This window comes from Bos mutus, chromosome 5 (genome assembly GCF_027580195.1).
Source record: "Bos mutus isolate GX-2022 chromosome 5, NWIPB_WYAK_1.1, whole genome shotgun sequence".
NCBI lineage: Eukaryota > Metazoa > Chordata > Mammalia > Artiodactyla > Bovidae > Bos > Bos mutus.
Genome location: NC_091621.1, coordinates 70,112,623 through 70,139,984, shown reverse-complemented (window position 1 = coordinate 70,139,984; position 27,362 = coordinate 70,112,623). Strand labels below are relative to the sequence as shown.

At 37.6% G+C, this 27,362-nt stretch overlaps 1 protein-coding gene across 1 annotated transcript in view; it reads left to right on the top strand.

The window, feature by feature from the left end:
- The window catches only part of TRHDE (thyrotropin releasing hormone degrading enzyme), a 446,473-nt gene that overhangs the window by 376,345 nt on the left and 42,766 nt on the right, over positions 1-27,362 (top strand). The window contains 3 exon segments of the mRNA XM_070371007.1: positions 21,046-21,193; positions 23,086-23,183; positions 23,634-23,741. Coding sequence (XP_070227108.1) covers positions 21,046-21,193; positions 23,086-23,183; positions 23,634-23,741 — 354 coding nt within the window.

Below are 27,362 nucleotides of genomic sequence, written 5' to 3'. Positions count from 1 at the left end.
TCTGTATATAAGCATGGCACCCCACTCCAGTACTCTTGCCTGGAGAATCCCATGGATGGAGGAGCCTGGTAGGCTGCAGTCCATGGGGTCACTAAGAGTCGGACACGACTGAGCGACTTCACTTTCACTTTTCACTTTCATGCATTGGAGAAGGAAATGGGAACCCACTCCAGTGTTCTTGCCTGGAGAATCCCAGGGACGGGGGAGCCTGGTGGGCTGCCGTCTCTGGGGTCACACAGAGTCGGACACGACTGACGCGACTTAGCAGCAGCAGCAGCAGCAACAGTATACAGCCTTGATGTACTCCTTTCCTGATTTGGAACCAGACTCTTGTTCCATATCCAGTTCTGTTTCTTCTTGACCTGCATAGAGATTTCCCAGGAGGCAGGTCAGGTGGTCTGGTATTCCCATCTCCTTAAGATTTTTCCACAGTTTGTTGTGATTCACACAGTCAAAGGCTTTGGTGTAGTCAATAAAGCAAAAGTAGATTTTTTTCTGAACTCTCTTGCTTTTTCAATGATCCAACAGATGTTGGCAATTTGATCTCTGGTTCCTCTGCCTTTTCTAAAACCAGTTTGAACATCTGTAAATTGACAGTTCATGCACTGCTGAAGCCTGGCTTGGAGAATTTTGAGCATTACTTTGTTCGCATGTGAGATGAGCACAATTGTGTGGTAGTTTGAACTGGCATTGCCTTTCGTTGAGATTGGAATGAAAACTGACCTTTTCCAGTCCTGTGGCCACTGCTGACTTTTCCAAATTTGCTGGCATATTGACTGTAGCACTTTGACAGCATCATCTTTCAGGATTTGAAATAGCTCAACTGGAATTCCATCACCTCCACTAGCTTTGTTTGTAGTGATGCTTCCTAAGGCCCACTTGACTTAGCATTCCAGGATGTTTGGCTCTGAAAGCCATAGAATTATCTAAAAGTACCATAGGAAAGATAATTAAGAATAAAAACAGAAGAACTACATCAAGCAAAAAATTCAAATATTCTCATCATGTGATTTCCAAGAATGAAAACAGACATGTGGTTTCTTTTGAGGCAAGACTTTAAAGAAAACACACAAAAAGAATAAAAGAGGTAAAGCAGCAGAGATAAAAGGAATGAATTGATCTGGCATTATAAGAAAGAAAACCATATTACAGTAAAATCACAGACACAGGGACAAACATATTCAGGAACAATGTGGAGAATAAGCTTGAGGTAACTGAGATAAATGAAATGGAAAAAACAAAGAAAATTGTAAGCAACAGACATTCAGTGTATTGGTATATGTGTGTATTGGTATATGTGTGTACGTGTGCACTTAATGTTTATGAAGAAAAAGAAATAAAATGAAAAAAATTGAATATATAGAAAGAGTAAACCTTCTTATAGTAAAGATGTGAATATGCAGATTGAAAGGGTACCTGTGCTTTAGGAAAATACTTATGCCCAAATATTAAGACATGTTTGGGTGAAAACCTTGGGCTTTAAAATTTTTACAGGTTACCTAGAAAGTGGAAAATTCAGACTGGCTCACATTTCTATAAGCAAAGAATATTTCACTGGATAGAATACAAAGCCTTTTATGCAATCAAGTCACCCCGTTGACTGTGAAAGAAAGGTGATACGTCTTGAATCCCCAGGAATGTGGGACAAAGGAAACAAGGAAATAAGGTTAGAAAATAGAAGGCAAATTTTTAAACCAAGAAAACTTTAACGTAATCCAACAATAAAAAATCCAGAAGGGACATACGAATTAATAGAAAATGTGAGTCTCATGATTTTTTCATTTTTCTTTATCAGGGATTCAATGGATAAAGATTTAACAATGAATAAATCCATAGGAAAATTATTTTAATATAGTTTAGTGGGGATGAAGTTCCATCTGAAAGAAAGGAGTAGCAAGTGTAAGTTTATTTTTTAATTGTTTAATTTTTTAAATTGATATATAGTTGATTTAAAATGTTGTGCCAAGCTCCACTACAGGAAGTGCTCATTTTTAAAGTGTATTATAGTTTATGGAGTGGCCCAGCTTTCTTTCATTTTTCTAAAACTCAATAAATTCCTTAAAAGATTTTGTCACTTTGTCATATTTTTGCCTACATTTTTACTTTTTAATATTTATATATGATTCTTATGAAAATTATTATTGTATTATAATTGTACATTAAATTAATAATGATAATGACTTTCATTAAACTAAGATTTCAGAATTATCTTCTCATAAAAGTGGTTCTCTTACTGGAGAAGTATTTCTAATTTTTACAATTGTATATCATTTTGAATTTCAAAATGTTGAACTATATGTGATCATTTTAGCAAAATAGAAAACATTTTAAATGTATTATTCTTGTAAAAAAAGATATATGTAATAGTATTTTAAAATTATATATATATATATGTTTGCTCTGAATTAGCTAACAGTTTTTGGTGTTGTTTGTGTTTTCATTGATGCTTCAACTTTTAAAATTACTTCCTACAAGTGTTAATGAAGGGTAAATTTTCAGAGGATAAGCAAGGACTTAACTATAGGACTATCAAAATTAATGACTGTCATTGTTAGAACACAGTAAGTCTATACCATTAATGTCCTCAAATTGCTAATTATCATTAAGGAGTTAGAACATCATTATCATTACTTTTCCCAAGTTTTTTTTTTTTTTTCCTTAACATTATCAACATTAAAGAAAATCAAGGAAAGGCTAAGGTCATATATTTCTGAGTTGGAGATCTAGATTAATTAAATATTTCTGTGTAAATACCATATGCTCAGGATTTTTTTTTTTTATGACACTGAAACCTTTAGCTGAAATTTAGAGAAGAGAAAACTATGTAGCTATTCTGTGCCTGCTGAGTTGGCTTCACATGTTGGACTCTGTCCAACCCCATGGGCTGAAGCCTGCCCGGCTCCTCTGTCCATGGAATTTACTGGGCAAGAATACTGAAGTGGGTTGCTGTGCCTTCCTCCAGTGGATTTCCCTGACCCAGGTATCAAACCCACATCTCTTACATCTCCTGCATTGTCAGGCAGGTTTTTTACCACTAGTGCTCTCTGGGAAGTCCTTTAAAGCCCTAACATCTGTCTCTGGAGGTTTTATAAATTGTCTGCAAGTTAATGTCCCAAAGAACAAAAGTTTTCTGTTGTAATATATAGCTGTTCAGTTCAGTCGCTCAGTCGTGTCTGACTCTTTGCAACCCCATGAACTGCAGCATGCCTGGCCTCCCTGTTCATCACCAACTCCCGGAGTTTACTCAAACTCATGTCCATTGAGTCAGTGATGCCATGCAACCATCTCATCCTCTGTCAGCCCCTTCTCCTCCCTTCTTCAATCTTTCCCAGCATCAAGGTCTTTTCAAATGAGTCAGCTCTTCGCATCAGGTGGCCAAAGTATTGGAGTTTCAGCTTCAGCAACAGTCCTTCCAATGAATATTCAGGACTGATTTCTTTTAGGATTGACTGGTTGGATCCTCTTGCAGTCCAAGGGACTCTCAAGAGTCTTCTTCAGCACCACAGTTCAAAAGCATCAATTATTTGGCACTCAGCTTTGTTTATAGTCCAACTCTCACATCCATACATGACTACTGGAAAAACCATAGCCTTGACTAGATAGACCTTTGTTGGCAAAGTAATGTCTCTGATTTTTAATATGCTCTCTAGGTTGGTCTTAACTTTTCTCCAAAGGAGTAAGAATCTTTTAATTTCATGGCTGCAGTCACCATCTAAAGTGATTTTGGAGCCCAGAAAAATAAAGTCAGCCACTGTTTCCCCTATTTCCCCATCTATTTCCCATGAAGTGATGGGACCAGATGCCATGATCTTAGTTTTCTAAATGTTGAGCTTTAAGCCAACTTTTTAACTGTCCTCTTTCACTTTCATCAAGAGGCTCTTTAGTTCTTCTTCGCTTTCTGCCATAAGGGTGGTGTCATCTGCATATCTGAGGTTATTGATATTTCTCCTGGCAATCTTGATTCCAGCTTGTGCTTCATCCAGCCCAGCGTTTCTCATGATGTACTATGCATATAAGTTAAATAAGCAGGGTGATAATATACAGCCTTGATGTACTTCTTTTCGTATTTGGAACCAATCTGTTGTTCCATGTCCAGTTCTAGCTGTTGCTTCCTGAACTGCATACAGATTTCTCAAGGGGCAGGTCAGGTGGTCTGGTATTCCCATCTCTTTCAGAATTTTCCACAGTTTATTGTGATCCACATGATCAAAGGCATAATCAATAAAGAAAAAATAGATGTTTTTCTGGAATTCTGTTGCTTTTTCAATGATCCAACGAATGTTGGCAATTTGATCTCTGATTCCTCTGACTTTCCAGTTTGAACATCTGGAAGTTCACGCTTCACGTATGGTTGAAGCCTGGCTTGGAGAATTTTGAGCATTACTTTACTAGCATGTGAGATGAGTGCAGTTGTGCAGTAGTTTGGGCATTCTTTGGCATTGCCTTTCCTTGGGACTGGAATGAAAAGGGACCTTTTCAGTCCTGTGGCCACTGCTTAGTTTTCCAGATTTGCTGGCATATTGAGTGCGGCACTTTCACAGCATTATCTTTTAGGATTTGAAATAGCTCAACTGGAATTCCGTCACCTCCACTAGCTTTGTTCGTAGTGATGCTTCATAAGGACCACTTGACTTCACATTCCAGGATGTCTGGCTCTAGGTGAGTGATCATACCATCATGATTATCTGGGTCCTGAAGATCTTTTTTGTATAGTCCTTTTGTGTATTCTTGCCACCTCTTCTTAATATCTTCTGCTTCTGTTAGGTCCATATCATTTCTGTCCTTTATTGAGCCCATCTTTGCATGAAATGTTCCCTTGGTATCTCTAATTTTCTTGAAGAGATCTCTAGTTGTTCCCATTCCATTGTTTTCCTCTATTTCTTTCTATTGATCACTGGGGAAGGCTTTCTTATTTCTCCTTGCTACTCTTTGGAACTCTGCATTCAAATGGGTATATCTTACCTTTTCTCCTTTGCTTTTTGCTTCTCTTCCTTTCACAGCTATTTGTAAGGCCTTCTCAGACAGCCATTTTGCTTTTTTGCATTTCGTTTTTGGGGATAGTCTTGCCCCCGTCTCCTATACAATGTCACGAACCTCTATCCATAGTTCATTAGGCACTCTGTCTATCAGATCTAGTCCCTTAAATCTGTTTCTCACTTCTACTGTATAATCATAAGGGATTTGATTTAGGTCATACCTGAATAATCTAGTGATTTTTCCCCACTTTCTTTAATTTAAGTCTGAATTTGGCAATAAGGAGTTCATGATCTGAGCCACAGTTAGCTACCGGTCTTGTTTTTGCTGACTGTATGGAGCTTCTCCATCTTTGACCACAAAGAATATAATCAGTCTGATTTCAGTGTTGACCATCTGGTGATGTCCATGTGTAGAGTCTTCCCTTATGTTGTCGGAAGAGGGTGTTTACTATGACCAGTGCGTTCTCTTGGCAAATCTCTATTAGCCTTTGCCCTGCTTCATTCTATACTCCAAGGCCAAATTTGTCTGTTTCTCCAGGTGTTTCTTGACTTCCTACTTTTGCATTCCAGTCCCCTATAATGAAAAGGACATTTTTGGGGGTGTTAGTTCTAGAAGGTCTTGTAGGTCTTCATAGAATCGTTCAACTTCAGCTTCTTCAACATTACTGCTTGGGGCATAGACTTGGATTACCGTGATATTGAATGGTTTGCCTTGGAAATGAACAGAGATCATTCTGTCATTTTTGAGATTGCATTCAAGTACTGCATTTCAGACTCTTTTGTTGACTATGATGGCTACTCCATTTCTTCTAAGGGATTCCTGCCCACAGTAGTAGATATAATGGTCATCTGAGTTAATTTCACCCATTCCAGTCCATCTTAGTTTGCTGATTCCTAGAATGTCAACGTTCACTCTCGCCGTCTCCTATTGACCACTTCCAATTTGCCTTGATTCATGGACCTGACATTCCAGGTTCCTGTGCAATATAGCATCGGACCTTGCTTCCATCACCAGTTACATCCACACTGGGTGGTGTTTTTGCTTTGGCTCTCTTTATTCTTTCTGGAGTTATCTTCCACTGATCTCTAGTAGCATATTGGGCAGCTATCGATCTGGGGAGTTCATTTTCAGTGTCCTATCTTTCTGCCTTTTCATACTGTTCATGAAGTTCTCAAGGTTTGCCATTCCCTTCTCTAGTGGACCACATTTTGTCAGAACTCTCTACCATGACCCATCCATCTTCGGTGGCCCTACACGTCATGGCTCATAGTTTCACTGAGTTATACAAGGTTGTGGTCCATGTGATATAGTCCATATAGCTGTTAGCTGTTTTCAAATTATTTCAATATACTTTAATTCTGAGAATTGAAAATGCCTTAAGTCTAAAATTCCTTTTGGTACAAATTCTCAAATAAATTGATTGCCTTGTTCCTTTATACTGTTAATGCTCTTTATACTCCTTGACTCCTGTACTCCTTGTGGCTCAGCAAGTTTATTTAGCTTTGTCCTTTCTTCAAATTATCATTTAGCATTCTTATGATTGAGAACAATTATCAAAAATCTCACTAACGTTCCTGTTTCCCTAAGTCATGATTTCGAGGGGCTGCAACTATCTAACTATTTTTTCCCAAGATATTAATCATTTTTTCTATATAATGAATTATAGAGTAGAAATCCCTTTTCTATCTCATTGGTAATAAAAGGTATTTTTGCCTTCCACATTTCATCTGCAATAGCATTGAGTGGCTCTTATGTCTAATTTGGGATAGGGTATCATGTTATGAGAGGCAGGAAAATATCACTTTAAATCATAAAGAATTGGATTACATATTTCATTTCTCCATAAGTAAAAATGAGTATCTGTTACTAAGATTAGAGAAGGAAAAATTGCATGACAGGAACAGAAGTTGTGTCCTTCTCACTCCCTTTTCTCTCATTCACTATTGTTGCTTGAAATTGTTTCCTTGACATGCTAGGAGCAGTTATGATTGAATTTAAGAGAACTGTGGATGACTGTTATCATTGCCAAATGAAACAACTTGGTTTCTTTGATGCAACAGAAAACGTGTAAAGAAAAGCAAAATGCTTGTCACATGTTGTACAGTCTATGTAAGACAGGTGACGGGACATTTCTCTAGCTGACAGCTGAGTGAATTGCCTCATTTTCATTGTTTAAATGGTGTTGACCAACATGCTGCCAGCCTGGCTTCCCCCTTCTGATTTAAATACCTGTTTCAGAATGCCTTTGGAGGGCTGTGATCCTCTCGGGTTTATGGGTGCTTGTATGTGGGGTTCTCATCACTGTACTGCACCCCTGGTGTTTTTGTGATAGAGCCTGTCTGACTGGTTTTGGATTTATGATGGAAATAATTCAGAACAGAGTAATAATTTTCCCTTGGCAATTACACTACCATTTGGTACTTTGTCCCTAAGGGGAAAATGAATGTGCTGGGATCTATCCATGAGTTTAGTGGCTCGTTGTAAGAAACAAATCAAGGTCAGAATACAAATGCAGAACAAGCGATTGTTGAATTTGGTTCTAGTTCTTCAGCCTGAAGGCTTTCCACGTTTGTGTGTGACACTTTAGGTGAACAAACTACTCTTCTATTTCTCCTCTTTTAACCCTCACAATGACCCTGGGAGGTAAAAATTACTGTTGCTCCCATTTGTTAAGAACAAAACTGAGAATGAATATGTTGCCTTCCTTGAAGTTCGCTATTCAGCAAATATTTTTAAGCAATTTGCAATGTGAAGGTTTTATGATGTACACTGGGGCTGCACAGATAAATAAAACGTAGTTCTTACTTCAATTTTTCTTTTAACTATTTATTACAAAGAATTTCAAATGTAAATAAAAACCACTAGAGCTCTGTATCAAAGCCCCTATATACATTGCTCTGTATTAGCAATTATTAACTCATCAATCAGTCTTACTTCATCTGTGTCCCCAAACTTTTGTACTATTTTGAAGTCTAGGCATCAAAGCATTTTCTCAAAATAATTTTCACTATGTATATCTTAAAAAATGACATTATTAAACATAATGACCGAAAATTAGTATTTCCTCTGTAATATCAAATATTCAGGGGGAGTTCCTAGGTGTTGGGATCCAGGGCTTTCACTGCCATGAGCTGGTTTCAATCCCTGATAGGGGAATTGAGCTTCTTCAAGCTGCTCGGTAAAACCAAAAAAAATGTTCGAATATTCAGGAAGTGTTCAAATTTCCAGTTGTGTCATAAATGCCATATTTTTTTTTAGAGTTTGTATGAATTAAGATCCAAATAATATTACGTGCTGTGGTTGGTTGATATTTTTTAATCTCTTTTAAACTATTGATTTTCGTCTTCACCTTAAAGAAATGTTTGATAAAGCATGAGGTTGTTTGTGCTATATGATTTCCCACAGTGTGGATTTTGGTGATTGCATCCCTACTCTGCATTTTTATACGATCATCTGTGTTCTCTATCACTTATATATTGGTAATCAAATCTAGGGGCTTAATTTAAGGCCTTTTAGCAAGTTAGCCAGAGAAGGCCATGGCACCCCACTCCAGTACTCTCGCTTGGAAAATCCCATGGACGGAGGAGCCTGGTAGGCTGCAGTCCATGGGGTCGCTGAGGGTCGGACATGACTGAGCGACTTCACTTTCACCTTTCACTTTCATGCATTGGAGAAGGAAATGGCAACCCACTCCAGTGTTCTTGCCTGGAGAATCCCAGGGATGGGGGAGCCTGGTGGGCTGCAGTCCATGGGGTCGCTAAGAGTCAGAAATGGCTGAGTGACTTCACTTTCACCTTTCACTTTTCATGCACTGGAGAAGGAAATGGCAACCCACTCCAGTGTTCTTGCCTGGAGAATCCCAGGGATGGCGGAGCCTGGTGGGCTTCCGTCTATGGGGTCGCACAGAGTCGGACACGACTGAAGCGACTTAGCAGCAGCAGCAGCAGCAGCAAGTTAGGTTCAGAGTTGACTCTATATGAACACATAAAATAAAGAGTAGTCTCTCTTTTTATGACATTTGCAGCTCTAATAAGTCACTAGAGCTTGCAAATGGCGAGTCATTCTTTCCTTTTCTGGTTATAAAAGAAATAGCTTCTAAAAGAGAAACTTGCTCTCCACTCTCCTTTACTATTGGGTGACCCAGTGATACAGTTCTTAAGAAAAGACAGGGGAAAGGCCTGATTGTTTCCCTGCATTTTTCAGCATCAAAAATAATGAGCCAGTTCTCTGGCATAATGAGCCTGTTCTCTCCATAGTGACCAATTATTTTGTTTTGTTTTGCTTTAGTTAAGTACCATTTTGACCTCTGGATTTAAGTATATTTGATGAGTTTAAATCCATTGTAGTTTTTTATCCTTATTGATACTCAAAATGTCTAACTTTGGCCAGGAGCTCCTTCAAGTTGTCTGCAGAGCATGGATTACCTGGGATGCTATTGCTTCACTCTTATTACAGTCCCTTTAGATTTCACAGAGATTTCACTTTTGGGTTCCTCTTCTAAAAAGCCTCCCTACTGAGTCATCACTCTTTTGCATGGCTCGATTACACTCTCAAAAGTGTCCCCCAATACATCCACTTTTTGGATTATATCTTCTTGCTTAATTTTGTATCAGTTTAAAAGTTAGACCTCAGCAGTATATTTAGAAAATTACATAAGGAGTTATAGGGACCACATATGTGTAGCAGTACCTCTGTGCATACCCTGGGGGTGGGGTTGCCTTGATTTTGAGCTTTCTTGTTGAGATTTTGAAATGAGGTGGACTATCCAAGCAGTGCCCTACAATCCTGTCCAGAAAGCAGCTTCTCCCATGCTTTGTATGCTTGTATTCTAGTCCTTCTTTTCAGTCTGAATTTAGGACCCCAAATCACTTTCCACAGCCTTAACTTGTCCTTTTCCCATAAGACCTTGATATGGAAAATATCTTCTGTTATTTTAAACATTTCCTCTTGTTTAAATTAAAGCTCATAATTTTATGTGATTATCTCTTTCTTTTTTAGACCATACTCTAGTACTCTGTTGTTTTTACTTCTGTCAATAATATTTCTGAAAACAAAGTGTTATTGCAATGCATGATCTTCATGATAGGTATGTTGCTGCTAACTAGAGTTAATTTTTTCAGGCCAAAGTCTGAACTGTGGGTGTTCCTTGACTTGTAGAGATTAGACACGATAATGAAGGGACCCAGGGAATGAGGGGCAGTGATGAAGAAAGTGATTTTTGGCAGAAGAGGCCCAAATGACCAAAGTCTAAAAGATATATCTTCAGTGAGTCCACTAAGCCCCCATTTCAAAGTCACAGTCATGTACCAAACCAGTCTCTCTTTCCACATCTGTTCTCATGTTGGGTTGTTCTCAAGGCCCCAGAGGTGATTCCCACTTCGTTTTCCCTATATTCTGATGCTTACTTTTTTAGCTAGAAGGTGGAAAAAGGAATAAAAAAAGTTACATTCTAGGCCTTTCAGAATAGTGGTTAAGAATATCAGGCTCGGAGCGGAAGATTGGGTTCAAATAACAGCACTACCCTTATTAGCAATATGACCCTGGAGAGCTTAGGTAATCTTTTTGAGCCTCTGTTTTGATCTGTAGTTTGAGGATATTAATGGTGCTCACCTCAGAAGGTCATCATGAGGATAACATTATGTATGTGTAGCACTTGGCACAGGACATTGGGAGTGCTGACTCTGTATTGGCCACCACAGTGACTCACTGTTTTTTTTCCTTTGTCTGAGATCAGTTGCTGATGGATGAAGCCTGAAAACATGAACTCAGATTAACCAAGAACCATAATATTTTATAACTTGTAACATGAGAATTCTAATTTGGGTGTTCCGCCCAAGGAAAATCATCCAGGCCATGTAAAAGCGTTGTTCCCGAAGATGTCCATAGTTCTGTTACTTGAGATGTGAAACGTGTTTATATTCAAAATGCACAACAGTGGTGAGCTTCACTTATCTTCCCAATAGAATATTCTTGAAGTAATCTGAAAGTAATTATGAGGAATTCCCAAGAGCATGGAAAATATTAAGTTAAATATATAAACTTACATATAGTATAATAAAATCTATATAAAAAGCAAAATGTTGACATAAATTTTAGACAAGAAGAGATATACCCAGTTATTTTTAAGTACCTTGGTTTGAGTGATATTTTTATCTTTCTTGGTTTCCTATTATTTACACATTTTTCTAAAAAAGCAGCCATGTAGGAAGTTAGAAGCACCACTGATTTATGGACCTTTAGGTTACTGATTTGATATCCTGATGTCAGTAAACACAAACTCTCAAAATCATGATGTAATTTTTTATTCTTTACAGCCCCATGTGGCTTTGTGGAGCACTGGAAAATTTCACTGCCTAGAAAGAAGGATTCCATACCAACTTTAAGAAATTGTATTGATATTTTCCATGGAAATTATAGGCTATGTGGGTAATTTTTTTCTGGTGCTCTTTCAGGCTATTTTCTGTATTTAAATTCTGGAATAAATCTCTAACTCAAAGTGGAATAAATAACTTCTCGTATATACAGTATATGTGTTTTTAAAATGTGTTCTTGTTTAAGTGATTTCTCAGTGACCTTCCCATATCATCTGATGCTGTTTTTAGCAAATTGAGCAGCAATAAAAAATGCATGAATAAGCTTCTGGGTTTTTTTTTTTCTGATACCTGCATAAGAACCGGTTTCTAAAACAAATCTCATGCATGATCTATCTTAAAAACAAAATAAAACATTATGTCTGTTTTCATGTCATCAGTTTCACTCACTAGATTATGTACGTCTCATGAATATAGTTCATACAGTAAGAGAGAGAGATCAACTGGACAATCATATTTCACTTCCTTCTCTCTTGGAAGACCACATGGCATATTTGAGTCTGCTCTATTCCAGTCAGTCACCCTTCTAGAGCATAAATCAGATCATGCTATTTCCCAGCTCAAATACTTGTGGTGGCTTCTCATCACCCATAGAAAAGTGATCTGAAGCCCTTATTATTTATTAGAACTGTCATGATTTAGCGCCACCAACCTCTGCAAGCTCAGGCCCTCCTCTTTGTTTCAGGCTTATTCTGTTTCATCCACAAAGTCCTTTTCGTTATCTTTAAGATCCCAAATTTGTCCCTGTCTCAGGACCTTTGAACTTGCTGTTTCCTTGGTCAGAATTCCCCTTCTCCCAGATTTATGCAAACCATTCTCTCACTTCATGCAGATGTCCTCAGGGAGACCTTTCCCTAAACACCCTATTTAAATTATTTCCCCATAAATCTCCTTCCCCTAACATTGCTTACTTCCCCTTCAAAGCACTGAGATTTTATTAGGTATTTATTTGTGCTTTGGTCTGGGATGTGAGAGGAGGGCATGGCAACCCACTGCAGTATTCTTGCCTAGGAAATCCCATAGACAGAGGAGCCTGGTGGGTTACAGTCCACCGGGTCTCAAAGAGCCGGGCATGACTGAGCACAGCACAGCATCTGGAATATACGTGCTGTGATTATGACATGTAAACAGATGTTAAAGGAAGAGAGAAAGAAAACCTTTAACCCTATTTCAAAGTGGTGTTTGGGGAGGGAACCTCATGCAGGGGAACCATGGGAGCTTCTTGTCAGTCCTGACTTTGAATTCCAACTCTGTCACTTATTCGTCAAATGAGCTTGGCAAGGTGTTTCTCTTCTACAAGTTTTAGCTATCGTAAAAAAAAAAAAAAAAAAAGGACTTCCCTGGTGGTCTAGTGGTTAAGACTCCACACTTTCACTGTAGGGGGCACAGGGTTGAATCCCTAGTCAGGGAATGTAAATCCCTCATGCCACAAAGTGCAGCCAATATATATATACATACATATAGCACTTTCCTGGTGGCTGAGTGGTAAAGAATCCGCCTGCTAATGCAGGAGATGAGGGGTCAATCCCTGGGTTAGAAAGATACCCTGGAGAAGGAAACGGCAACCCACTCCAGTATTCTTGCCTGGAAATCCCATGGACACAGGAGCCTGGTGGGCTACAGACCTTGAGGTTGCAAAAGATTCGCATGTGACTGTTAAGTCACATATATATACTACTTGACAATATGTATATGTATGTATACTAGACAATATATATATGCATATATATGTATGTAAACACATATAGTATACATATATGTGTATGTATACTAGACAATATATATATGTGTATATACATATATGTTGTTCGGTCACTCAGTGACTGAATAATAACAATCTAAAAAATGGGCATAACAGTACTGATCTTGAAGCTTTTAAGGACAATACACAGAAACAGACTGTCATTTCATAACATATAGGTGAAGTGAAAATTGCTCAGTCGTGTTCGACTGTTTGCGATCCCATGGATATACAGTCCATGGAATTCTCAAGGCCAGAATACTGAAGTGGGTAGCCATTACCTTCTCCAGGGAACCTTCCCAACCTGGGGATCGAACCCAGATCTCTCACATTGGAGGCAGATTCTTTGCCATCTGAGTCACCAAGGGAATACAGTAATTCCTCAATATAGGATGTGTGTGTGTGCTCAGTCACTCAGTTGTGGCTGACTCTTTTGCAACCCCATGAACCATAGCCTACCAGGCTTCTCTGTCCATGGAATTCTCCAGGCGAGAATACTGGAGTGGGTGGCTATTTCCTCCTCCAGGGCGTCTTCCCTATCCAGGGATTGAATCTGTGTTTCTTGCATTGGTGGGCACATTCCTTACTACAGAGCCACCTGGGAGCTCCCTCAATATAGGATAGCTTAGCTAAGTTGATAGTTTTCTAAAATGTAAAATGAACTAAATTAGTTGACTTTGACCATGAAGCTAAGGACTTTTACACTTTGGGGAAAATAGCTAACATCTGTTGGCTTTTCCAACTAACGACCAAACATTGACTTTGCTTCTGAACATTATTGAGTGCCTAGAGGACCCACTATATTTACATAATGACTGATTTCTTGAGAAATTATGTTTGGAAATGAAGAAACAAGTGTGTGGAAAAGAAAGGATGGTTGTGGTTGTGATGGTGGTGGTGGTAGAACTATACAAGTTGCAAAAATTGTTATTGGATGTTTTATTTTTAATTATTAAGTATTTACTGAAGTAGGGGACTTGGAGATCATGTAGTTTGACCCATGTCAATTTACTGAACAGAAGAAAGACTCCTAAGTTCTCTCTCAATTTAAGTACCTGCTATGTAATAACACTTCTAGGAGAGTAGGAGTCATTTGCTAATCAGAAAGAAAAGAACAGAGGTGTTGTATAATACCTTTGCTTTCTCACTGGCTATAAGGCTAGTTTACTTTATTATAGACTAGTTTATTCAAAGCTATTGGCTAGATAGCAATGGCCTTCATGTCTTCTATTATGTGTATCAGTAGTAAACAAGATGAGCAAAAATACTACAAAGATCACTCAGAATTTTCTCTGGTATCATTTAATCTTAGAAAATAATTAAGAAATGGTAGCAATGTTTGTTTTAATATACTTGCAAAGTGTTCTTGTTTTTAAGAACTGCCATTATTGTCATGATTTAATTTAGTTTGAGTATGTTTACTGAGTATGTTTGTTTTGAACTAGAATCTGCATTAGGCTATGGGTGTAAAAAGATGGATGAAAAGCAGGTTTCTTTAGAGATCTAAGTTCAGTGAGTGAGAAAGTAGTATTAGGATAAAATTCTGATTAATATCATGATACTTATTATTAATAGGGGTGTTATCAAAGTGTATGTGAAATCATAAACTAAGTGCCTGAGTCAGTTTTGGAAGTGGGCTTTCTGGAAGAAAAGGAGCAGGAGGAGAAGGGGCCATGAGAACTCTTTTTTTTGTGCAACTTTTCACATTCCTAATTTTGTGGGGCTACAAGCAAGTAAGCCATCTCTTGGTATACTCTGGTATTGGCCTTCAGAACCCCCACAGATACCAAAGTCCTCAGATCCCTTGTATAAAATGGCATAGTGTATACATGTATCGTCAGTAACTCAGTCGTGTCTGACTCTTTGCAACTCCATGGACTATAGCCTGCCAGGCTCCTCTGTTCATGGGATTTCCCAGGCAAGAATGTTGGAGTGGGTTGCCATTTCCTCTTCGAGGGAATCTTCCTGACCCAGGGATCAAACTTGTGTCTCCTTCATTGGCAGGCAGCTTCTTTACCACTGTGCCAACGGAAAAGCCCAAGATGGCATACATAGTACTTGTATACACTTTAAATAATCTCCAGATTACTTATAATATCTAATACGGTATAACTGCTTTGTTTATATTTGCCAGCATGCAGTGAATTCAAGTTTTGCTTTTTGGAACTGTGGAATTTTTTTTCTCAAATATTTTGATCCACAGTTGTTTGAAGCCACTGATGCAGAACCTGTAGGTGTGAAGGACCGACTGTAATTCCTTCTGGTCTCTGCGGACGACGGTTTGCCAACGCCGGGAGTTGGTGATGGACAGGGAGGCCTGGCGTGCTGCGATTCATGGGGTCGCAAAGAGTCGGACACGACTGAGCGACTAAACTGAACTGAACTGACCCATATCTTTGTTTTCTCTAGGAACTGACGACAAGGACCCGTGGTTGACACAGATACCTCCTCTGTGTAGTTCCCTCTTTATTCTGTGGTGCTCTGTGGACAAGTGGGGTTTTCAGTCTCCACCACAATATCTTTCCACAAAGAGCACATAAAAGTCTTACAATAATGAATAGCAAAGAACAGTAGATAGAATAGTAAGCTTCTTAATTAAGCATTGCAGTAATTGCTTCAAAACATCTATGCCCTAAGGGACAGTTATAGTGTCTTCTGCATGTATGGTGAGATATGTAGTAGGCTATTTATTGTTTTTAAATAAATATTCAACTAATGAAGACTTGAGTATGATGCTCTGAAAAGTCTGAAGGTTGTGCTTTTTACTTTTTGTTAAGTTTCAAGCACCCAGAAACCAATGACTTTTAAAGAAAACTCATGGTAAAATAGGTTATGTGTACAAGCCACCTATCACAGAAGATTTAAGAGTTAACATTCACAGGAATTCAAAAGTAGTTTTAGATCTTGGGTGAAAATAAAGCCAGCTAAGGTCAGTGCATTTTAACATCAGTTAATATAGTCCAATTTTAATGTCCTTCCTTTATAAAATATCCTCTTTCATGCCTAAAGATATATCCCATTGCAAGCTCCAGTAATTAGAGAAGGAAGAGCAGAAGGTATGTGTGTGTTGGGAGAGACACAGGGATGGGAGGAGGAACTGTATAGGTGTATGCAGGCAATCTTTTATCCATTGTTTAAACTTCCCTCATTTGCTTGTCTTCCCCATAGTGTTTTTTAAAAAAACTATTTCTTTTAATTGGAGGATGATTGCTTTACAATGTTGTGGTGGTTTCAGCGGTACATCAATATGTATCAGCCATAGGTTATGCATGCCCCCCCGCCCCGCCCCCCTGAACCTCCTTCCCACCTCCCACTCTGCCCCACTCCTCTAGGTTGTCACAGAGCACCAGGTTAGGCTCCTGTGTTATACAGTAACTCCCCACTAGCTGTTTTACACATGGTAATGTATATGTTTCAATGCCACTCTCTCAATTTGGCCCACTCTCCTTCCACTACTGTGTCCACAAGCGTGTTCTCTATGTCTGCTTCTCCATTGTTGCCCTGCAAATAAGTTCATCAGTACCATCTTTCTAAATTCCATATATATATATGCATCAATATACAGTTTTTGTATTTCTCTTTCTGACTTACTTCACTCTGTGTAATAGGTTCCAGTTTCATCCACCTCATTAGAATTGACTCAGATGTGTTCCTTTTTATAGCTGAGTAATACTCCATTGTGTATATGTGCCACAACTTCCTTATCCATTCGTCTGCTGGTGGACATCTAAGTTGCTTCCGTGTCCGAGCTATTGTAAAAAGTGCTGCAGTGAACATTGGGGTATATGTATCTTTTTCAATAATGGTTTTCTCAGCGTATATGCCCAGTAGTGGGATTATTGGGTCATATGGTAGATTTATTCCTAGTTTTTTAAGAAATCTCTATACTGGCTATATCAGTTTACATTCCTACCAACAGTGCAAGAGGGTTCTTTTTTCTCCACACCCTCTCTATTTATTTGTTTGTAGATTTTTTTGATGATGGCCATTCTGACTGGTGTGAGGTGATACCTCATTTTAGTTTTGTTTTGTTTTTAATTTTATTTTATTTTTAAACTTTACAATATTGTATTAGTTTTGCCAAACATCAAAATGAATCCGCCACAGGTATACCCGTGTTCCCCATCCTGAACCCTCCTCCCTCCTCCCTCCCCATACCCTCCCTCTGGGTCGTCCCAGTGCACCAGCCCCAAGCACCCAGTATCGTGCATTGAACCTGGACTGGCGACTCATTTCATACATGATATTATACATGTTTCAATGCCATTCTCCCAAATCTCCCCACCCTCTCCCTCTCCCTCTCCTTCTCCCACAGAATCCATAAGGCTGATCTATACATCAGTGTCTCTTTTGCTGTCTCATACACAGGGTTGTTGTTACCATCTTTCTAAATTCCATATATATGTGTTAGTATACTGTATTGGTGTTTTGATTTGCATTTCTATAATTAATAGTGATGTTGAGCATCTTTTCACATGTTTATCCCATTGTCTTGATTCCTAACTAATTTTTTATGCCAAACCTCACCTCAAGAGTAGAGATGATAAATGTCATCTACAGCTTCTTCCTAAGAGAGGAAAACCCCGTATAGTTATACATGCGCTATTCTTTAAAAATTTGTTCCCCCCCATCACGTTTTCTAGTAACATTTCCCTGCGATGATGCAAATTTCAGGAAACTGCATTTCAGCGTCAGGACCCTAAGTGTGCTCCCTACTGGGCTGATTACTTTGAGCTAATGTAGTGTTCCATTCACTAGGATTCTACACACTTCTCCTATATTGATTGCATTATCAGTAGTGCTAATCACACATATCATTACCAGCCAATTACACAAGCACATATCTAAACTAGGTAACTTATTCACCAACATTATCTCTTACAAGTCTTAATTTTGTAATGAAGTTGATTATCCTCTTACCCAATTGAGTATAGCTACATATTTTGATCTAGCAGGCTAAATGCAAGTTTATTGAATTATATAGTAGATAATTACTTACCTATGTTTGTAACAACACAAAATGAGGGCAATTTGAGAGTAGTCTGTTTCTTATTCTATTTAAAGAGTGCATTAGAGAAGGTTAATTGTTTTAAATAAAACATACCCAAAGATATATTTGGATTAAAAAAAAAAGCAATAAAAGTGTACTTCCTGCACACAAAACAGAATTGGGTATGAGAACTGGTACTTGGGGATGCAGTCATTCAGACACCCAGGTAGGTTTCTCACATATTCATTCAGGGTCACTCTGAAAGATTCATTTTAGGGAGAAAGGACATGGAGGACTAATGAAGGTGTGTATGGGCTGACCTTGACAGTGAGGAACGCTAATACTCTGTAGGCTACAGTTTAGTCACATGACCACAACTGGCTACCAAGGAAATGAGACTTATCCTTCATTCCAGGAAGTGGAAGAGGGCATGGATTTTGGTGCACAGTTAGCAATTTTTCCTTAAGGACTCAAACCATAACTTGCTCTATTTCTTGATTTAATGAATACTTCACTGGCCTTGGTCATTACTTAGAATCTATTAGGCTTGCTTTGCTTTAATTTTATTACACTATGTCAAGTGTCCTATAAAGCCTAGATTCAAGCTCTGACTCTTAGAAGACTTGTACATATCAAACAGCTGAATAATGGGGAATATGAAAATGAAAAGGCATTTTTTTCCAAAATTTTAAGTAAACACATTATGCCCCTGTTGTGGTGATGATTTTTTTAAGCAGGCTCAAATATAGGTAAGTGGGTTAGAGTAAAAGGGTTAGCTTCGGGATATCACCTAGTTCAACCCTCTTATTTCACAGATAAGGAATGTGGGGCTTGGAGCGATGGACGGACCTGATTGTACAGCGAGCACTCAGGCTTCAGGCTCTTCCTCAGTGTCAGGCTCTTTTTTTCTGGACCAAGTCTCTTTTCATAACATTATTTGTCATATTTTTTATTTGTAGTCATATTGCTTCCAAAACATAAGTCATTGAAAGATGTCCATCCATTTGTAAAGAAGAAATAATACACAATAAATTGTAACTGACAAGAGATAGTGTGTTTAAATCCATGAGAAAATAGACCCAAACACCTTTCTTGATTTTCCAACCTCATCTGAAGGACCCTAATAAATTAGCTACTTACTAAAGGTTCTTTTTAAAAAAAAAAATACATACTTTTTTCTTATTTCCTCAATAAAAGAATAATGGGTTCTAGATAAATCTTCTTCAACTCTAAAATTGTCTAATCCACGGCATGCAGATTTTATAATTTTAGAGAAGGCAAATTTATGATCACCATGCTAGTTAAGATCTAGGATTAAAAGTTCAGGAAAAACAAATTATGAAATCGGAAATATTGGAAGCTGTGTTATTTTTAAGGAAAAAAACCACATCATTACTTTTACAACCCCTGTAGGCAAAATTTAACTGTTTTATTATGCTACATTAGCAAAAATATGAAGTTTTGTTTCTTATTTAATTACTGTTGCCTTTAGCCTAATTTTATGCTATTTTTGTAAGGATGTATAAAATAGAAAGTGTACAAGAAAAGTGGCACAAACCTAGGTGGAGTCTAAAGCATACAAACTTCAAGGAATTTTATGGAAATGTGGAAATTCGGGGTTATTTTCACCATTCTTATTTATGTCAGGTGTTAGCTATGGTTGATCTTATACCAAGAGTGAATCAAAATCATTAGAGTAATGATGTATGTTCATTTATTAAATCCAAAGAAAACTGAAGCAGAATCTTCAGAGTTGGTTTTTATTATGAACATTATAAACACAGCTGCAAGTTAATGTTTGTGCATAGAGTAGTTTTTGCTTATCACATTAGTAAAGACTAAATAATCTGGCGACCTTGCTGGAAATGAAGGTGAGAAGACTTTGCTCCTTCCCTGTCCACCTTCTACCAGACACAAATAAAAAAGTCCATCTAATTTTGTGATGCCACGAAAAATAATGGTGTGAAATGTAAGTAAAGAAGAGAACCAGGCTTTGCTTGCTCTCGTATTTACCTGCCCCCTGTGTTAGAAGTCTATATTCAGTTGATTATTAATGTAAAAAATCAGCAGATGCGTGGTGTCACCCTGTGTAAGCATCAGGGACATGAAGGCTAAGGCCATCTTTTAATGTACTCCATGGTGTTTTTCATATTGCTTTGATTTGTGAGGATTTTCTATGCAGTTCACTGTAGTGTAGGGATATTCACTTCTTTTGGATCCCTTTTTGAATATCCCCTCTTTAAAAGTGGGTTGCATGTGATCAGACAGTTTTTAAAAGCTACTGTTTCATATTTTCCAAAGAATCTGACATTGGTCCCCATGGTGACATAACACCTATTGAAAATAATAAAGAGGAAGAGTCTATTTTTTTAACATTTTTTTGTAATTTAAACTTTAACTCTGCTCTTCTTCATAGGTGCTATATTGATAGAATTGTTTTTAATAGGAAGTTTTGAAAGATGTTTGTATGGTAATGTAACAAATACACTCAAAACTGGAAGTTGCTATTTTAATTTGATTATCCTTTTGAGGACAACCTGGATTAAGTGTCATTATACAGAAGTACATGAAAAGTAAAACAAATGCATTGAGAACCCAGAATTTCATTTCAGTAATCAATTATTTTCAATGACTCATGACCTCTGAATAGTTTCCATGAAGAAAATACCTAGAGTTGATTTTATTCAAGTCCCACAATTCTTTCCTTTTTAAAAACATGCATGCTGATATTTTTGTGTTCATGCAAATTTTTTACTCTGTAACTCTGTATATATTAAGGGGCATTGGCATCCTAAGTAGGACTATATTTAAAAAGTGAGTAATTTTATTCTTATAGTTCTGAGTATGGCTTCTTTATACTGTGATGAATCTTGCTTTCTGCCTTTTATTTGCATACATAAAATCTTCATTTTTGCCTCATCATGTATCTTTTCTGCATATAATTAACATTAAATTTTTTTGTGCAGAGCTGGGTATTTGCCTCAGAATATTCCCCTGGAGATTATCAGATACCTGTCTGAGGAAAAGGATTTTCTTCCTTGGCATGCTGCCAGCAGAGCTCTTTATCCTCTAGATAAATTACTGGACCGCATGGAGAAATACAACATCTTCAATGTAAAAAGATATATTTTCTTCTTTCTTCTTTTCAGAAGATAAACTGTTTTCTCATTATCTACTATGTTCAACTTGATCCCAAGTTATTTTAGTAGTTCCTTCTAATTTGTGTTATCATTTTTGTTCTGATTTTCTGTATGACACTAATGGCAAATTCTGAAGAAAGAAATGTAATACAAGCTACTTTTTTTTTTTTTTTTTCTGGCCTAAAAGTGTCAGTTAAGCTTAAATGCCTCAGAATTTAAGAACAAATATACATAATAAATCCTTAAAGTTCAAACTTACTTCCCTAGAGTTAAAGGGTTCTGTGTTCACAGAGGACTTAACCTGGAAGAGGGATGCAAAAATCTTCACAGAATATAGACAGTTTCAGTAAAGATTCTTAGTCATTATTTTTATCCAGAGGGGCATAGTAAATTCAATTCACTTCCTTAATTAACAAGGTTAAGATCAACATTGAGGCAAAAGCCCATTCATAATTGGGTCCAAGGAGATATAGGAGAGCAAACAACAGCTAATCCAAATAGACCTGAAGACATGGCAAACATTCCAACATGTTACCTGACCAGATTTCCTAGGCCTAAGGGCTGGAAAACCAAACTTGCACAGTTGACACCACCTAATCTAATGTAATAATCATTTTGAATAGCATTAGGGTTAAGCACTGCTAATGAGCTTTTGATTCCAAAATTTCTTATCACCAGTGAAGTTTTGCATGCGAGAATGTATCTCTGTAACTCCTATTACCATTGAGCATTATTTATTTTCCTTTTACTTATTTGAAGACTCTGCTCCGTGTCTTATAAAATTTTCCTAATTTATAACGTCCTGGCTCTGCTAATTAACCTATGGATTTGAAGTGACTCGAGGCAAGTTGGCTCTGACATGAAAGCTGTTTATTAGAGTCATCTAAACTGCGATGTCCCTAAGAGTTGCTTTTTCAAATCTTATCCTGAGCCTGCATGAACGCACCTTGGCTTTAACAATTTTTTTTAATGAGAGTAGTCTTGGCTTGACTGTTCATTGTCATTGGTTTTGTTTTAATCTGCCTTTGCAGCAGACGTGCATACAAGTGTCAGTACAGTTATGGTATCATTTTTATCTGCCGGAGAAAGGCTTATTACCCTTCTCTTTTCTCCTTAACACAGAGACACTGTAATATTAAACTTATGTAGAACAAATTTACATTCTTGTGTATATTTGTACTTTAGAATAATATATCATGTCAGACACTTCAGTTCCAGTAAAAGTTAAGAATTGTTTTACTGTAATTTCAGTGTTTTGCTTCCTTTGTCAAAATTCAAGGACCACATTAAAGTGAGGAGAACATATCTTGCATTACGACTAATATTTAATTATATCATTAGATGAATGGATTTTGACTTTGAAATATTAATAGTACATCATTTTACTAAAAAGTGAATCTCATGTGTGTGTCAGGTTCAACAAGCTAGGCTATTAGCTGGGCTTATCTAATAGTTTTGCATTAAATATGGTCTATTTACATAAAATGATAAAGATTAGGTATTCATTTTCATAAACTATATCTACATACATATGTAACTATGTATACATGGATTCATTATCTATATCTTACTTTCCTTTTCGCTACAAAAATTGTCATCTCAAATATTTAATAGTGAAAATTGCTTAATTTTTCAATAGGCAGTAAAGAGTAGACTTCCACCATTGCAACTGTATTTTATATTTATTTTCTATGTTTGAAATAATAAGTCAAATGAAATTGTAATAAAGCTTTACCATACCCGTTATTTTACGGATATTCAAAGTAGGTTCATTTGGAAAATATTTTAAGTTACATATAATTTCAGTTGTCAGAGTGAAGTGATTTGAAAGTAACATTATCTTTATTTCTCCCACTCTTCATTTAGGAATATATTTTAAAGCAAGTTGCAACAACGTACATCAAGCTTGGTTGGCCAAAAAACAATTTTAATGGATCTCTTGTCCAAGCGTCCTACCAACACGAGTACGGTTTTATTTCTTATTTGCTCCCCCCAGAACCGTACAATGACACACCACTAGAACCACTGTGACTGTCGCAGCGTGAGACGACCTTTCGTTCTGCATCTGTCATTTCCCTTTCCCGGAAGGACTGCTGGTGGACAGCACGGTTTCCACCACCTGGTACTGAGAACAAAGGCTTTTCTTGGCCATGTTTTAATTTAAAATCTGCCTCTACGGGTAGTTGAGATCTGAACCTAGACCCCTCACTAGAGAACTGTTTCCAGAGAAGACGTTTTTATGCACAACTCCCACCCTGCTTAATTATTTCTTACTCAGCAAAATGGAATCCCTGTGTCTGAAAATTATTTTGTGCTAATTATTTACATATGTACTGCAATGTAGTGTACTGAGTTACCCGTTCTCTCCAGATATTAACCCTGTTGGTTTTTCTTTTCCTTTTGATGATACCTAGAGAACTACGTAGAGAAGTTATAATGCTGGCATGTAGTTTTGGCAACAAACACTGTCACCAACAAGCATCAACACTTATTTCAGATTGGATTTCCAGCAACAGGAACAGGTAAGCGGAACCAAATCCTATTTTTCTGAAATGATATGTACTACTTTCAGATTCTGAGTGGATGCTTTACATTCATTCACTGGAGAAAAACAAGACAAGATAAAAACACTGCAGAACTTTGTTTCAGGTTCACAGATTACCAAGCAGCCACCCGGAAGCCACAGTGTACATCTCTTCGGAATATTTTATCTAGTTTTAAACTACCTTTCTTAAGCCAGGCCCTTATTCTTCATATATAGAGTGTCACCTTATTTCGAATCTTGCTAGCTTTGCTGTCACATGAAAACAAAATAATTGAATTTAGGTCGAACTCTGAAGTTCCTTAGAAAGGTTGCGGTATTTATTTATAAAACAACTGTGAGCATTTGATATAAATGAAGCAGCATAGCAAATGTTAATTGTAAAACCTAAAGACAAAAATGTTATGAAAAACCTTTAGTCTTTCAGTGACCTTTGATAGAAACCTTAAACTTGTGTCTTATCTTGGAATTTCACAGTACAGTATTTTCATATATTATATGAGGTTAAAAAAATTTGATAGAATTATTTTTGACTTAAATATTATACTAAATGTCACTTAATGTTAATGAAAAAATATGAAGCATAAACAAAATCAAGGATCAGTGATTTTCATACTATAGTTTTTAAAAATATTTTAGGTGTATTTGAATTTCCAAAGATCATTATGTTCCATTTCTTTTTATACTCTGGGAAATTTTCAATCACACTTCTCCAGTCTTTGGCCACCTTGTTAAGGAGAGTCTGATCAGAAGGGTGAGGATTTAAGGAACAATTAGTTCAGAAGATTCTATTTTACATGCTTCAGGGGGCTTGTTCCTGGTGTCAGTGACTGAGACAGCCCCGTGGGCAACAGAAGGAGACTTGTTGTAGAAGAACATTGAGAACCATAAAGAGTATAATTTGTTTATGGAACAAAATGGTATTTGTCTTGCTGAGAGTTGTTTAGGTTTAAACTTATGTCTGACTCCAGATCAAAATGTAGCTCTCCTGCTTTAAAAGTTTGTGAGGGAAATCTTTCATTGCATTACTTAGTAATTAGTCAATCTCTCACCTTCTCTAGAGTTTTCCTCTTTTCTTTTTAAGTTAATCCTTGTTGACCGTACACTGAGCTAAGAAGGAAAATATTTTATTACTATCATCTCTCAATGGAACCATCATATACTAGAAGACAGTGATTAAATTCCTCATCACTCTTCTCTAGAACTAAAACATCTTCATTTTTTTAAAACTTATCCTTTTTGCTAAGTCCTCTAAAACCTTTTATATTAGTCTTAAAATGTTATTTAAAAAACTTTTCCTGTTTTTTTACCACCCCCTTCAATTCTATCACATGTAATTGGGCTATGAAAACTTAAACATTTATCCAAAATCAATACATCCAAAATGTGACCAAGATATTTAATCATATATACATTCAAGGAAAAAAAAGTGAAATATACTCTTTGACAACTGTGGTCTCAACTTTCTGCCCCTTTGTTTTTTTGTTTTGATTCTTTGATTGTTTTATTTGGCAATTTGACTTAAACGTGCTAACTTGCTTCAGTCGTTTCCTGAACTACAGCCCACCAGGCTCCTCTGTCCAAGTCTTCCCAGGCAAGAATAATGGAGTAAGTTGCCATTTCCTCCTCCAGAGGATTTTCCCGACTGAGGAATCAAAGGCATGTCTGTCCCTTCTCCTGCATTGGCAGGCATGTTCTTTTTTTTTTTTTTTATTTAACTTTACAATATTGTATTGGTTTTGCCATATATCAAAATGAATCTGCCAAAAAGAGGCATGTTCTTTACCACTAGCTCCACCTGGAAAGCCCCTTATTTGGCTATAGATGTGTGCTTTTTCTCAGAACTGATAGCTGTTTTTGAACCCTTTCATGAATTTACTCATACTTACCTACATTCTTACTATTTTATTAGAACTGAACTTATACCTTTGTATTACCATAATTTCTCTAAGGAGTATTCAAACATGATATCATTTTCTACATTTAAAAATATAACTATCGGGAAAATTCTATCTTTAAAATAATTCATTTATTTAATGAAATTTTATTGAGCAATTCTCAGTAGCAGCTTTCACTTTCATGTGTTGGAGAAGGAAATGGCAATCCACTCCAGTGTTCTTGCCTGGAGAATCCCAGGGATGGGGGAGCCTGGTGGGCTGCCGTCTATGGGGTCGCACAGAGTCAGACACGACTGAAGTGACTTAGCAGTAGCAGCAGCAGCAGTAGCAGCTGGTAACCAAAAAACAAAGAGAAGAGGTGAAGCTCAAAATTCATAGGAGATACAGCTCTGTAAACAAATAGTGGTTCTTTGAAGCAAGAACCAAGCATAGGACAGTGTGTGAACCCGCAGAAGGGGGAGGTTGCTGCCTGGGAGACCCTGTGTTCTGCCTTATGAAGAATGAGTGGGACCTAGATGACCGGGCCGCATGAGGCAGGGCTGGGTGTGTATGAGAATGTGAAGGGGGTGGTAGGGGTCCCAAACAGAAGGAAGGTGCATGGGTTGATGTTTAATTTTAAAAGAGTACAGCAGTTTTTGACTTGTGAGTCTGAACCCTCTATTACTTCCATAAACCCCTTATAAATGAAAGTGTCAGCTCATTTCAGTTCTTATAACTATTCTGCTTATTTGTGGTACAGTAGTTAAATTGGGGCCTAATTCTTTTAAATTTCTTTTGTTATTTCCTTCATTGTTTTTACATGGTCCTGTTTTGCTTCTTTTTGTGACTGGGCAAGTAAACCTGCTAAGTGAAACTAACTCTGTGTTTACTAAGAAATACTCAACCAGCCAGCCAAATGACATGCCCCAGCATACACCAGTGACCTCCTGCAGGAAGTGTCCATGATGCTCATGGGGCTGGCTGTATGTGAGATCAGAGGTTTCATCTGTAGTTAATAAAACAATAATGCACCCTGTAATTGGTGCTGAGTTTAACTTTCTTAAATTGAGTCAATTAAGGGGAGGGTTAGGTTTCTTTTTAAATGTGCCTGAAGTAACAGACGGAGAAGGCAATGGCACCCCACTCCAGTACTCTTGCCTGGAAAATCCCATGGACAGAGGAGCCTGGTAGGCTTCAGTCCATGGGGTCGCTAAGGGTCGGACATGACTGAGCGACTTCACTTTCACTTTTCACTTTCATGCATTGGAGAAGGAAATGGCAACCCACTCCAGTGTTCTTGCCTGGAGAATCCCAGGGACAGGGGAGCCTGGTGGGCTGCCGTCTATGGGGTCACACAGAGTCGGACACGACTGAAGTGACTTAGCAGCAGCAGAAGTAACAGACCAGTTTTGTTTGCTTGTTTTTATTTAACTGGAACCTTAAAAATCATCTTAAAAGACTCTCCAAAGGTAATGTTAAAGTGAAAGTGTTAGTCGCTCCATCATGTCTGACTCTTTGCGACCCCATGGACTATAGCCTGCCAGGCTCCTCTGTCCATGGGATTTCCCTGGCAAGAATACTGGAGTGGGTTGTCACTCCCTCTCTAGGGGATCTTTCTGACCCAGGGATTGAACACGGGTCTCCTGCATTGCAGGCAGATTCTTTACTGTCTGATCCATAAGGTAACATCATAACATACTAAAAATTTTGATCAGTGAGATGTT